Source organism: Alosa pseudoharengus, unplaced genomic scaffold (genome assembly GCF_046254945.1).
Source record: "Alosa pseudoharengus isolate Yale_2024_CS ecotype anadromous, Long Island Sound unplaced genomic scaffold, YU_APseudo_1.1 YU_APseudo_1.1_scf_9, whole genome shotgun sequence".
In the NCBI taxonomy this organism is placed as follows: domain Eukaryota; kingdom Metazoa; phylum Chordata; class Actinopteri; order Clupeiformes; family Clupeidae; genus Alosa; species Alosa pseudoharengus.
Genome location: NW_027468881.1, coordinates 9,410,884 through 9,425,126, shown reverse-complemented (window position 1 = coordinate 9,425,126; position 14,243 = coordinate 9,410,884). Strand labels below are relative to the sequence as shown.

The 14,243-nt window shown below is 49.6% G+C and overlaps 1 protein-coding gene across 4 annotated transcripts in view; it reads right to left on the bottom strand.

Moving 5' to 3' along the window:
- Nucleotides 1-448: 448 nt before the first annotated feature.
- mtcl2 (microtubule crosslinking factor 2) overlaps nucleotides 449-14,243 on the bottom strand; it is a 51,579-nt gene continuing 37,784 nt past the window's right edge. For 2 of the 4 annotated variants that reach the window (XM_076277188.1, XM_076277191.1), the window contains exons 8-14: nucleotides 13,951-14,181; nucleotides 13,383-13,529; nucleotides 12,313-12,483; nucleotides 8,669-8,935; nucleotides 7,286-7,356; nucleotides 5,646-7,158; nucleotides 449-5,107 (exon numbers count right to left, since the gene is read on the bottom strand). In XM_076277188.1, coding sequence (XP_076133303.1) covers nucleotides 4,952-5,107; nucleotides 5,646-7,158; nucleotides 7,286-7,356; nucleotides 8,669-8,935; nucleotides 12,313-12,483; nucleotides 13,383-13,529; nucleotides 13,951-14,181 — 2,556 coding nt within the window. In that variant the 3' untranslated portion in view covers nucleotides 449-4,951. The remainder of the gene's footprint in view (nucleotides 5,108-5,645; nucleotides 7,159-7,285; nucleotides 7,357-8,668; nucleotides 8,936-12,312; nucleotides 12,484-13,382; nucleotides 13,530-13,950; nucleotides 14,182-14,243) is intronic. The other 2 variants (XM_076277190.1, XM_076277192.1) reach the window with 1 other exon arrangement.

Genomic DNA, 14,243 nt, shown 5'->3' with positions numbered 1-14,243 from the left:
GAAGTTCCAGGGCACATTCTGAAGCCTTCATCTCTCCTCCACTGCTATTTTCTCTCCATCATACCATGGCGTCAAAACATCTCGTTGCCCTGGAAACTCTAGCCTCCTGACTCCTTTAACTTGTTCTAGTGGGAGCATCAGCGCTCAACAGCAACACAAAGCCCCTAATTAGAGTTCTACTCCCACTCTTCCTCTAAGAAATTAATTTTGTCTGCAGATTAAAAAAGAACGCCTGTAACGAAAGAATAAAATGATTGACATTATTTCATCAGCTGAAGATGAGTGTAAATATCATGAGGATAACAATCCGCTTATTTTCCCCTCAGTGAAGCATAGCACATGTTAAAATGAAACTGATTTGAAAATTTCCATACACAAATACACTGTCAACAGAAAGCTGAATAAGGTTCATTCTCAGGATTGCATTAATGAGGCAAAGCACACCAAGTGTCCTCAACAAACATTTATTTGTGAAGTTCAGCAAACAACAGGAAATGATATTTGAGCTTACAACCAAATCCACCCCCTCCCCACGACATTAGCAATTCAAAACTGTATTGCATTTGCTTACCTTTCTTCAAAAATGTCACTATTTACATTTAAACAGTAATGTCTACAGATAGGGGAGGGAGAGGGCTACAGACTTCAACTGGACTGCGCTCAAATTCAGACATTCATCTGTGTTTCTTTTTAATGTCAGGATAGAAAGAGTATAAATAATGTTTATGTATATTAATTTTTTCAAGTTACAATATTCAGGAGGGGTTTTGTGTCTTTTCTCTTCCATTCTCATGATTTTCTTTCAAAACTTTTGAAAAAAAAAAGAAAAAAAAAGTGGGACTCAAATGTACAGGCAACCTCTCCAGAATAATTTAGCAAATAATATCAACAAGTTTAGCTAAGAAAACATTTACATATTGCTAGGCAACTGTGAGAGAGTGAGAGCAGGTGCAGTGCATGATGGGAACACTGAAAGGGGGGTTGGAATGACAAGAGTGATTGGCAACGGGAGGCAGGGTCACAAGCTGATTATTACATCCCATGGATGAAGGAAAAACACCTATAGTAGCCTACAATACCTCTTATTCTAACACATCAGTGATGGAGCTCAAGCTGAAACTGTAGGTCCAAGAGTTTAAGACTGCGTGTGTAAACATTGGCCGACCAGATTAGGTGAGTACTCTGTTGCATAGCTGGGCAACAGTTAATGAACTTTGAAGACTCTTTGAAACAGGAGAGTGGAGTCTAAAAATGGCTTGCCGCCATTTCTCTGTTTGGACTAATTCTGCACATGCTTGACCTTTCCCCCCTGTGATGTACTTCAGGGATCATCTGGATCAAGCTCCGGGCTTCCCGTGTGGAGAACTGTAAACTGGCAATAGGAAAGTGTGCAGGCTGCAGGGTAGCTAACTGCTGAAGTTTAGTCATAGGAGAATGAACCACACGTTTAAAACCAACAAAACAACCATAAACAGTAATTGGAGGCATTTTTGTGATCACAATCTTCTACCTTTAAGACAGCCGATCGTTTCTTAGACTAAATGTTATACTCGCTACCTTAAAATCTTTAAGGTAAATGGAGATTTGGTATTGCCTTAGTGAAGAATGAATGAAGACCTCAATCAAACCAATGACAGCGCTTTGGGGTGTGGTTGGTTCATCTGAATACCTTCTTAAATGCCAATGCCCCCAGACCCAACTGAGGATGCTCAGACTAAATATGGGTTCCTAGGACATCCTGAAGACACCCTCACGGGGCATAACAATGACATTAAAATGCCGTTGGCCTTACTCATCCCCACAGCTCTAATTTGACTCATTTGTTTTAAAAAAGGCACTCATGTGACCCTCAGGAGAGCAAGAGGAAACGGCATGAAATGGATGGGCAAAGTTGCATGACATCTACATCCAGGTCAGAGGTCAGAAGAGGTAGCAGAGGGGCGGATCAGGGCATCTCAGCAGCAGCAGCGTCTACAGACAGGAGGAGCTAGTGGTCTTTAAGCCCTCTAGAGCTGGGGAGCTTTCAGCTGATTGATAGCAGTTCAGACTGAAGCGTTTTTTTTCCCCACTGGAGTCTGAATATATTTCGAGTAATGCCCTATTTAAACAGCTGACTCATCTCCTCACATGCACAGAGTAAGAGAGAACAAGGAGAGAGAGAGAGAGGGACAGAGAGAGAGAGAGAGAGAGAGAGAGAACGCTAGCTAGGTGTGTATGCCTGTTTGCAAAATCTCCCTATAATGGCAGAACAGCCTACTTTATCTCTGCTTGCGTGCGTGCGTGTGTTTGTCTGTCTGTTGTTAAAATCAAAAGGCTAAAGAGCAAAACACTAATCAGTGTACGTGATGATGATGCCATTGATGGGGGATGTTTAGTCATCAAAGCCCAGGGAAAGCACTTAGTGTCTGATCAAAGCCTCTCTCCAAGCCCAGCACCACCACACAGGGACATTATGAAACATTATGCAGGAAAGATGGGGTGGGGTGGGGTGGGGGGTTACTCTTCAGTTCTCTCAATAACAGCAAAGTAACGGGAGACATACATCCACAGACATCAAGTAAGAGTTTAGCAGTATTTTTTTGAGGGCTTCCATGGCTTCCATCTGAAGATAAAAAGAGAGCATATGCCTCTACTAAAACAAAAAATAAAAAAATTTAAACAACCAGACATAATGCCGCATTTGGTGTTACTGTGTGAATAGGACAGGCACAGTAGTTTGCAGGTACAGTATTGGCTATTCTACTCATACAATACAAACATACAATACTCGTTAACTGTGCATTGTCCATATTTCAGACTTGCATCAATCATAATTCAAGTAACAAAACACACAGTTGAAAAAAAAATGGTTTCAATGTGACTTTTGCTGATGTAAAATTAACTATTCCAAAAAAATCGCAGTTGACAATCAGACAGGGTTAAAACATATTTGCCTCTGCAAAACATGGTTCCCCAGAAGCCTTGTTGGTATGTGTGGGAAGGACGGAGAAAGAGAGAGAGAGAGAGAGAGAGAGAGAAAGAGAAGGAATGTTTGGGAGAGAGAGTGCGAGGATGGCCTTTCAAAAGAGTGCTGCTACAGCATTTTACGATGCAGAGCAGTAACATGCATACACACACACACACACACACACACACACAAACACACACACACACACACACACACACACACACGCACACACACACGCACACGCACACGCACACGCACACGCACACACACAATCACAAACTCATTAACTCAAGCTGCAAAGAGGTAATCCAATCCTAGCCGTATTTGTCATTCCTTAACAATAACAAGGGGGAACTCCTGACCCTAATCTGAAGCTAAAGAGGAAATCATCCTTACAGCCGAGCCTATGGATTGGATGGCTCTGACGAACTGCACCCTGTGTGTGCCTACGGTTGAGCGTCGACGAGACGGCTCCTACAGTCAAAAGCAGTCCTGCTACACGCTACAGCTAACAACATGTGCCTTTACAGGAGACATCTCAAAAATGAACTACAATATACGAAGCTCAATACCGTAGAATAGAATAGTCTTTTTTTATCTTCTCAAAAAAGGGGGATTTCACTGCCTTGACGAACTGTGGCTGTACATCCGCACATTTTAGTCTCCTATTTTAAAAAAGGGTCAAGGTGGCTTTAGGCAGTTTTACATTGTCAAAGCAATTTATATTCAGCCTTTGACTTTTCAGGATGGCAAATGGTCCTGTATAGATCCTTTGACTGTATCAAGTGTTGTTGTTGTTGTCATGTGTTGTTGTTGTTGTCTGTTTCTTCCTGTAGAGTGAGTGTGTTGCTGAAGGCTGGACTGAACCCCGGTGGGGTCTGCAACAGAGGCACAGAGTGTGTTGTGTTGCTGGGTTGTGGCTTTGAAGGCTCCTTGCCAGATTGGTTTGGGTTTTCACTGATTCAGGTAGTCCTGTCAACCACCATTGAAGAAAAAAAGGCAATAGCGGTTCGTTTGAGAAGTGACAAATCCATGACGGAGCTTCGTGTCCCAGATCTGTACAGAATTCCCGACTGATATCCCGACTGATGAGGAAGAAAACGGCTCATCACCATTGTGCACAAGATCTGACTGAAGCTGGCGATCTGTTTTGTAACACGAGGGACTGGAATAGTCATTTGAGTGTGTGAGTGTGTGTGTGTGTGTGTGTGTGTGTGTGTGTGTGTGTGACTGTTGGGCCTAGTGGTAAGTCATCCTCAATGAAAGACCTGGAGTCCTGTACAACATGTTCTGAGAATGTCCTGCTTGGTAGTTGGGTAAAAGCGGAGAGGTGAAGTTAAGGTGACTTGTTTAGAGTCCTGACATCGTTGGCATTGGTAGAGACGAGGGAGCAGCTGCTGTCCCGGTGCATACTGACATACTGATGTCAACTTTGGGGCAGAAGTCCTGCTGGTGGTGTGGTCTTTACTATTGGTAGTGGAGGAGGAAGAGGAGCAGAAGGAAGAGGAGGAGGAGGAAGAGGAGGAGGGGGTCTGCAGTGTGGTGGCTGTGGGTGGTGTTTGGGTTCTCGCTCCTCTTCCTTGGCCATCGGATCAGCTGGCCAGGGGGAGTCCAAGGGTGTGTATGCATGGAGAAGCACGAGGGCTGAGGGCTGAGGGCTCGCTGTCTCTGCTCCTCAGAGTTTAGTGTTTTTGTGTGTTTACAGCAGTGTCTGTGCATGCGTGCATCTGTATGTTCATGCGTACAGTGTGTGTGTGTGTGTGTGTGTGTGTGTGTGTGTGTGTGTGTGTGCATTTGTAAACATGGCAGTGTATTTTGTGTGTGGCAGTGTGTTTTGTGGCAGTTTGTGAATGTGTAATGCATCTGAGCATGTGTGTGTGTGTGTGTGTGTTGGTGGGTGTGTGTGTGCACGCATGTGTGAGTCTGTGTATATCCGTGTTTAGGAGTGTGTGGGCATGTGTGTCTGGTGGTCTGCTAGTGTGTGCTGTGGCAGTGTCGTCTCCACTACTCCGCCACGCTGACCTCCAGCTTCTCGTCCGTCGCCACGGTACCCTCGGGCAGCCGATGCTTGCACTGGCCCTGGGAGTGGCGCGTGGCGTAGCGGGACGGCCGGGCGAAGCACGAGGTGAGAGACTGAGAGGAACAGTCACAAACAGAGTCCTGAGAGACCAACAGAGAAGAGAAGAGAAGAGAAGAGAAGAGAAGAGAAGAGAAGAGAAGAGAAGAGAAGAGAAGAGAAGAGAAGAGAAGAGAAGAGAGAGACAGAGAAAAGAAGAGAAAAGAAACAGAAGTAGAGAGGGAAGAAGAGACTATTTTAGTGAAAGGCACAAGCATTTTCATCAAGCCCACTCTCTGTATGAAATATATACAGGAACAGCGCCAAAGCACTTTGCCAACGCATGCAGTCTGGCCCTGGACTACTTATGGGTCACTTAAACCCTTAGCATAACCAATTCCATGAGACCTGTTTGGTCATGAGCCAGGAAGTCAGGGCAGTCCAACTGGCGCTAATCGTAGGCTAACATGCTTTTCACACATGCTTGATCTCATTGCATTTAGTAAAGGCTTTGGAAATGCATTTTTAATGGTGGATTGCAAAAGCACATGAAGAATATCAGTGGTAGTAAGCGTAGTGGACATGCCGCTGCATGCTGTGGGAGTGTAGGCGTGTGAACACAGCGGCCATAGCGCTGCTCACCTCCAGGGTCACTGAGGCGGAGCCGGGCAGGCTGTCCCTCAGGCTGACCTCTTTGCTGAGGGTGGCGGGCCCCAGGTCGTCTCGTGCCGGCTTCATGAAGCGCTTGTTGACGATCTTGGTGACGTTGTCGCTGCCCGCCAACAGCCCCGAGAGGCACTCGGGCTTGGGCTCGTCAGTGGAGCGGCCGCACACGTTCCGGATGAACTCCTGCACAGTGCCGTAGCGCTGCGAGCCGACGGCCACACCTACGCCCGGCGCTGAGTCTCCCAGAGTCTGGTTCAGACCGACCCCGGGGTTGGGGCACGAGGGCTTCCCGGCGGGGGGCTGGCGCCCGGGGCTGTTGCTGGACCCCAGGTCGGCCTTCCAGAGCGCCTCGGAGCTGCCGCCGTGCTCCACCACGCTGAAGAGGCTGGACAGGCCGTCGTTGAGGCCGCTGAGGACGGGCGAGTCGCGCGTGGTGGTGGAGCGCGCCCACGCCGAGCCGCACGAGGCGCTACGCTGGTGGAGGCTCCACAGGCTGCGCTCGCGTGACACCGCCGACGAGCCGGCCGAGGAGGTGGACGCGGCGTCCAGGCGTGAGGACGAGGCGGAGACGCGGCGCTGCAGCTTGGGCGAGCCGTACTTGGGCGAGCAGCAAGGCCGATCAATGCGTCCGGCCACTTTCTCCAGCGAGGACGAGATTTGGCGCGTGCGCGCCGAGGCCAGTGAGGAGGACGGCCGCGGCGACCAGCTCTTGCTGTGGAGCCCCGTCCGGCTTCCGAGGCCAGGGCCTTCCGTCTGCATGCCGACGCTGACCAGCTGTGCCGTCTGCGTCCCCGTGCTGCTGACCCCGACCGTCTGGCTCCCAGCCTCCTTGCTGCATTTCCTCTCTAGCGAGCTGGACCGGATGGCCTGCCGCACGCAGTTGGTCATCTCCTTCATGTCGTCGCTCAGGTTTCCCGCGATCTCCAGGCCGTGGAAGGATGGTCCACCTCCCCCGACCCCTGTCCTGCCCTCCAGTAGGTCCCTGTGCTGCTGCGACAGCGTGCTCAGCCACTGGTCATACGGCGTCGGGGACGACAACGAGGTGCTGGACGTAGGCGCGGACACTGACGGCTGGCTCTCTCCTCCGCCCCGCGATGAGTGTCCACGCTGGACCTGCTGCTGCTGACCCTTCCCCTTGGCCGACCGGGCCTCCATGCGCCGCACAGCCGGCGGGCTGTAGTAGATGCGGATGCCCGTCTTGTCCGGTGCCGTGTAGCTGCGCTGGGGGCCGTCGAGGCCCGGGAAGCTGCTGGCGCTGCCGGTTGCGGGGCAGTCCCACGTTTTGAAGGGGTCAGCCTGCTCGGGCAGCGCGCACTCGCTGGTCAGGTACTTCCAGTTCTTATGGTTCAGGCCGCTCAGGTCGGTGCGGGCCAGGAGGGGCGAGGAGTCGGCAGGTGGCAGCTTGCAGGACTCGTGCATGCCGTTGACCTGCTGACCCGAGGCAAAGGGACAGCCGTCCAGCTCCAGAATGGACGAGATGGACGTGGTCCTGAACAAAAAAAAATGACCACCAAAAGAGCATTGAAACAAAGATGACATTTTATGAACATCATCACTGACTTTTATGAAGTAAAATCAATTTCCTCTTTTCATCAAAAGCAAAAGTAAAAGCCCACCTCTGTACGGGCGTCCCATTGGTCTCCGCATCAGCCGGAATCCCCATCTCAGTCGTCCGGTCACTCAGAGCCTGTGAGGTGGACGAGAAAAGGAAGAGAGGAAAAGAGAAGAGCGTTTGAATCATGCGAGATCAGGGAGGATGTGCGATACCTCTCTCATGCAGAGAGCTCGCTGCACCGTGTGACTGTGCTGACTCAGGATGTTTCCACACACACACACACACACACACACACACACACACACACACACACACACACACACACACACACACACACACACACACACACACACACACACACACACACACACAGAAAAACAGATGAAGTCACACAAAGGAACCCACATCCTTTCTGGAAGTGGACAAAGGGAGGGTGAGGAAAGATGAGGGGGAATCTACAGTTCACCAAGTGCACTCCAAATTCCTCTGTCCATTTCAATGTTTACTACGAAATATCCAACAAACCACTACTCTGTTTGGAGCGGCCCTGAACTCCATGACAGTGAATACACAGCCGCAGATAAAGAGCCAAGGACAGATAAGAGGAGAAGCCAAGGGAAGAGGAGAGCGATAGAGAGATGTGAGAGGATGTGCTTTGGGCTTTGGACTTCCCCATTCTGTTTGTCTGGCTGCTTCACTGCAATAGGGAGACTCCCAAAGAATCCCTCTACAGCATGATCGCAAAAAAAAATCTCCTTTGTTAAAAAAGGGAAATAGTCGCTCAAAGCCAAAAAGCTGAGACGTCTCTTTAAGAACATCAGGCAGCCCACGGAGGGGAGACAGAAAGAGGCGGACCATGTCTTGTAAGCATCGTAAACGCTCTCTCTCTTTCCCTTGTGGTTGGGACGTCTGCGCCACACCTCTGGCCAGGGAGAGAGCTGTGAGCTGGCCCTGTGGGAGCACCAGGCAGTACAGGGAGAGATTGACCGCAGGCTGCCCCAGAGCCATGACTGATGCAATCGCATGCCATTCAGCCTGTAACCTGTAATCTGCCACGGCACAGAGGACTATGAGGACAGCCTATTCTTCAGCAAGGAGGAGGTGAAGGAGGAGGAGGAGGAGGAGGAGAAAGAGGAGAAGGAGGAGGATGAGGAAGATGAGAATGAGGAGGAGGAATAAGTAGAGGGGGGGAAAGAGGTGGTGAAGGGAGAAAAGTGGGAGGAGGAGAGCCATCAGCGTGGTGTGGGAAAAAATAGAAGAAAATGGAGGATAGAAGGGAGAAGTACTGACAATGTGTAATAAAGTAGAAACAGACCTAGATGGAAAATATGATCAGACGCGCACACACACACACTCATCTCTGGACACACACTGAACAAATGATACAAAAGGAGGAGAAGCAGAGCAACAGAGTCATAACCTTTGACCCCTGCCCTGTGCTGACCTGTGTGCTCTTGTTGTGGGCATCACGCAGCCGCTGCTCCCATTGGCTGCGCTCCTGGCCCAGGCGCTCGAGCAGATCCAGCTTCTCGCGGCCCCAGCCGCGTTCGCTCACCTGCAGCTGCCTGGTCAGGTCCATGACAGCCGCGTAGGACTCGGCCAGCAGATGCTGGTGCTCCTCGCGCTCTCGCTTCAGCGCCCCCTTCAGGTCTGGATGGTCCTTGTCGCCCGTCGCCGCCAGTGAGCCAGCCTTCCCGGCTTTGGCCTCCAGCTGAGGACAGAGAGAGGAGTGGTCAGACTCACGGATGATGTGAGGTTTTCAGGGGGAGATTGAGGAGGGGTCAGACTCACGGATGATGTGAGGTTTTCAGGGGGAGAGAGAGGAGTGGTCAGACTCACGGATGATGTGAGGTTTTCAGGGGGAGAGAGGAGGGGTCAGACTCACGGATGATGTGAGGTTTTCAGGGGGAGAGAGAGGAGTGGTCAGACTCACGGATGATGTGAGGTTTTCAGGGGGAGAGAGAGGAGTGGTCAGACTCAGAGATGGGGGGGTCTGCTGAGATGATGTTTTCAGGAGGATATTCCAAGGAAGTGGTTTAGTGACCAAACCTGGGTGAGTTAAACTGCACATTGTAAACCTCTACACAGAAGAGTCCTATGACCTCATCCTGTGAGCAAAACGAAGACACTTGGCTCTTCTCTAAGGAGGTTTATGATTATGTCTTAGAGTTAACTTATTGCTAAACTACGTACAACAGACAAAGATGCCATTGTCACAGCAGATGGCAGAACAGCAGAGCAGAACATTTAGTGATATTCTGCAAAACATTCCCCTACTATCATCACCATCGTAAAAATAAATTGTGCCCAACTGATTGTAAAACTCTGGTGCCACATGACTAATAATCCATCTTTTATTACGTTGATGATAAAGCGCCTCTCAGACATGAAGGATTGAAAAATTTAAAAAAAAATGCTCCCTCTCCACCCCCCGTCCTCCACCTCCTCCCTTCCCCTCTCACCTCACATGAACCCTCGCCTCCGCCTCCAGCAAGCAAGGCTTCAAAAGCTCCAGCCAGTGCTCACGCTTTTCTTTTTTACGAGCTCGTGTCAGCTGGGCTATTAAAGCCCCGCAGCCTTCTGGGAGGCCCATCAATTGCGTGTGAGCGAGAGGCAGGGCATTGCCAGTCTTCCACGGCTCCAGCGAACCCGGGTCAAACCTGGCAAACCGGCGAAATGTGGTGATCCAACGATTCTCCGCCGACTGCGTGACAAGAAGCGATTTTCTCTCTGTTTGTTTGCAACTAGTAGTGAGAGCTGGTCATTAATGAGCTCTCGTGTTCTCCAATATGGCACTGGTGCCCAAGGGGGCATTTGAGGATACTGAGGTGAGGAATCTCACAGTGCGCTGCAGTCTGGACTCAATCTATTGTCCTTCACACCCAGTGATCATTCACTGACATGGACGTGAGCTATGAGGATCCTTTGTAGTCGTGGGCATGGTGGGGTGTTGTGTACACCAACAGCTGTTCTTTTAATGCCATTTTGCTCGAGTGCCATGCTGCGGAGATTGGCACCCCCTCCCTACGCCAGACTGAGGGATTGGTGCCAGCTGTGCCCATCTAGGTCTGGAGGCAGCGTTGCTGAGGGGATGGCACCAGGGACACCAAAATGAAGTGCTGTTAATAGACCAGAGATGGCAGCAAGTCCTGGTCCATTTAACCACAGCACACAGAAAAATGTTCAGTTCTGGGTCCCCTTTAATAACTTCAACCAAACTCCTCTTGTAATAAATGCCTCACCACCACCAGAGCTTTTTCCCCCAAATGAAGGACACATTTATTGATGAAATGTAAAAATAATGGGGATAGTAACCAGCATGCAACAGCAGGAAATTAAAGTCATTAGACCCTTTCATTTTCTATCTGGCATTAAGGCTGCTAGTAAACCATCATATAAATTTCACAAATAGTCAGTCTCCTCTCAGACAGAAGCTGGAAGATGGGCTCTGCTAGAGTCAGCTCTAACGTGGCTGACCCTGTTCACATGGGCTCTAGAGGCAGCGCTACTAGGGCTGGGACTGGGACTTGTCCACATGTGGGCCCTGGCTCTGAGTCGCTTGGCAAGGGCAGTCTGTCTGCACCGGCCTTGGAAGACAAACAAAAGGCAGGGAGGGAAGGGAGAGAGGGAGGTAGAGGGGGAGGGAGAGAGAGAAAGAGGGACAGAGGGAAAGAGGGAAAAAGCAAGGGAGTGCCAGGGAGGAAGGAAGCTGCTGGAGCGGTGGAGGCTGACCCAGTCCGGCTCGTAAAGCCTGACCCAGCCACAGCTCCAGATCTGCTAGTGGCGCTGACAGCCCAGTGGGAATAAACAGTCTGGGCACAAGCTCTTCGTCACTTACTTTAAGAGGGAGCGCAGATACAGCAGCAGTTAATTTAATCACCTAAACCGTAACGCAAAGACAGATTCTCTCTGTTTCTTTTGATTTCTTCTACTGTTTTATCTCTATTATCTTTTTGTGTTTTTGTTGCCGTGGTGTTTACTAAAATCCACCCATTCTGTTGCCACCCCTCCCCCACCCCTTCCTCCTGTGTCTGGCCTGTTGAAGACGGATCTGTCTGGTCTCGGCTCGTCAGCCTGCCTGTTAATTAGAGTCATTAGGAAGGCTGCGGTTATGAGCATGTGTCTTGGAGCGCGCCGATATTAAACTCATCTCTCACCACCGGAGCCTGGCTCTAGGCAGTGGTGGCAACACACACACATGCACTCACATAAATACGCACACATTAATACACACACACACACACACACACACATACATAAACACACACATACAGGCATCTACGGGAACACACACACACACACACCGGGAAGGTTTGTGTGAAAGGCCACATATCACAGGTGACATGCCGATTATTAATGACTCTTCAAAGCTATAGCTCAGCCAAACAACTCTCGGTTCATTGGATCTCTCGTGAAACACATTTAATTTCAAGTCTTAACATCTACGATCCTCTCGTTTGTCTTGCTTTTGGTGGCATTTGATCCAGTGGCCATTAAGGTTTTTCTGCATATTAACTACTACAGATTTGGTCATTGCACACTTCCGATGTAAAGGTGGTGGACACTTATTCCTGTCATGCCAACTGTAGTTAAAGGATAATTCCGGTATTTAACAACTAACCACTCGGTGAGTTGCAGAGTTTTGAAAACGAACGTTAAGGGTTGTTTCCAAGTTAAACTGGAGGAAACCTGGAAAGGGCTCTTGACTGTTCAAGGATTTGGTAATTATGCTCTGAAAGACAAGGAGTAGAATCTAAAAGAGCACTGTGAAAATCCCCACTATCCAGGAGCTTAGCTTGAGACAACAGTAAACTCAATATGTGATTCCCAAAGACAATCAGAGTTATACTGTGCTCAGACTACAGATGAGATGCCCCGAGGCCCGACTGATAACTAATTCATCGTAAACGCCTTTGCATTACTACTGTTGGGACCACTCACCATGGCAGCATCTGGATCTATGTCCTGCAACCTACAGACTTTACCAGTTCACCTGTCTGACCTGTAGCGTTAAGCCAGTTTACCTGTGTGACCCTGTAGAGAGCGGTCCAGTTCACCTGTATGACTGTGCGTGGCTCAGTGGCTCACCTGAGTGATGAGGCTCTTGAGCTCGGTCCTCTCCACCTCCCAGGAGGCCTTGGCCTTGGCGAACTGCTGCGTGAGCTCCTGCGAGCCCTGCCTCTCCTCACGCAGCTCCACGCTCAGGTCCTGAAGTGCACCCTGCAGGTCCGCCAGCGTGCCGCTCACGCCGCCGTTCTGCTAGGGGGAACAGAGACACAAGAACACAGGTCACCACCTCAGGACCGACAACCAAGGTTCAACAAACACATGCAGAAACACACACAGTAAGCTAAAATGTGTGGGTGTGTAAAACGATATCCTTGTTCGTAGACGTTCGACTGGTCATGGGCTAATGTGTGGACAGGCTGTGTGCTTTATCTCTGTGACCTATATCTCAACTTCAGTCTAAATGTGAACCACATGTAGTGTGGCATTCAGCCCTGCTCTGGGGCTACAGAGAGTGAGTGTACCAGGGCAAAAGGCCACGGCTAAGGGTTCATGTGCTGTTGGATGAAACAGTAGCCAGATGGTACAGTGGCTGTGCAGTATGTACGCTAAGTAAACCACCTTCTCGATGCCTAAAGAGATGTAGTAGTAAGAGACATTAGCACCTGTGGGTTTTAGAATAGAATAGAATAGAATAGAATAGAATAGAACGCCTTTCTTGTCACTGCACAGTTGTACAATGAAATTTAGAGCATCTCGCTGAACTGTACGTACAGTGAAGGCACAACAAATAGAATCTTCCCACAGATTCAGCATATACTGTACATATGCACTGCATACTATAAATATAGTATGCTGTAAAAAAGAGCAATGTTGATGTATGTGACGCATGAAGTGCACACCCTGATATGTACCAATACTGGCACACAGACACATCAATAAATAAATGAATAAATGAATAATGAATAAATAGCCAAAAATAGCCAGGACAGCATATTGCACAGTTCCCATATATGGTATACACCGGATGTATTAGGCCTGAGTCTCCTTGCTGGCAAACCAATTTGAGGTGCTGCAAGTTGCGGGTTTGGCGCGGTTGGTCGGCACAACACAGGTCCTATTGAGAGGTGAGTGAGGGAGTGTGGGTGTACCTGTTTGAAGCTCTTGTCCAGCAGGCAGTGCTCTTTAGTCGTGGGGCTCAGGGGCTGTTCCTCAGCGGCAGCCATCTTGTTGTCGCCCTGGTGAGGGCTAAGGGCCTCCTCCTCCAGCAGCAAGCACAGGTCCTTCACATTACCCACCTGCACCAAACACACAAAGCACTGTTTTACTCTCTATCTCTCCATCACCCCCTTTCACTTTCTCCCTCTCTCTCTCTCCATTTCCCTCATCCCAACTCCCGCTCTCTCTCTTCCTCTACCCCCATTATTACTGTTGGGAATTACTGGTGCTTTAGGCACCCAAGAACATTCTGTATGCTATATTGGAAAAAATATCACATTAGTCATATTCACCTCTGGTGCTTGGGCCCTAATAATAATAATCCTTACAGGAGCAATAGGGCTTTGCACCTTCGGGGCAGGCCACAACCTGCTCCTAAGGTGCTTGCGCCCTAATGATCACATTAGTCATATTCAATAGAACACTAGTTCACTCAGGTTGTGGCTAGAAAGCTAACACAGCACAACATCATATTGTCTTTAAGTCCAGCCTGGTCCTGACCTCCAGGATGTCCTTGGCGTCTCCCTCCAGCTTCTTGCCCAGGCGCCACTGCTTGAGGAACCAGCGCAGCTTGAGGCTAAGCAGCAGCAGGCTCTGCTTGAGCTGCTGGGCCTCCTGCACCAGCCGGTTCCGCTCCTGGCTCCAGAACTTCTGCTGCAGACGCGTCTGCAGGCTCAGGCTCTGCAGCTGGAAGTCCCTCCGCACCAGAGCCTTCTGATGCTCCTCCTGCAACTGCATCGAGACAGAGAGACACATTAAGAGCACAGTCTTAGCATATATAACGTTAAAAATAC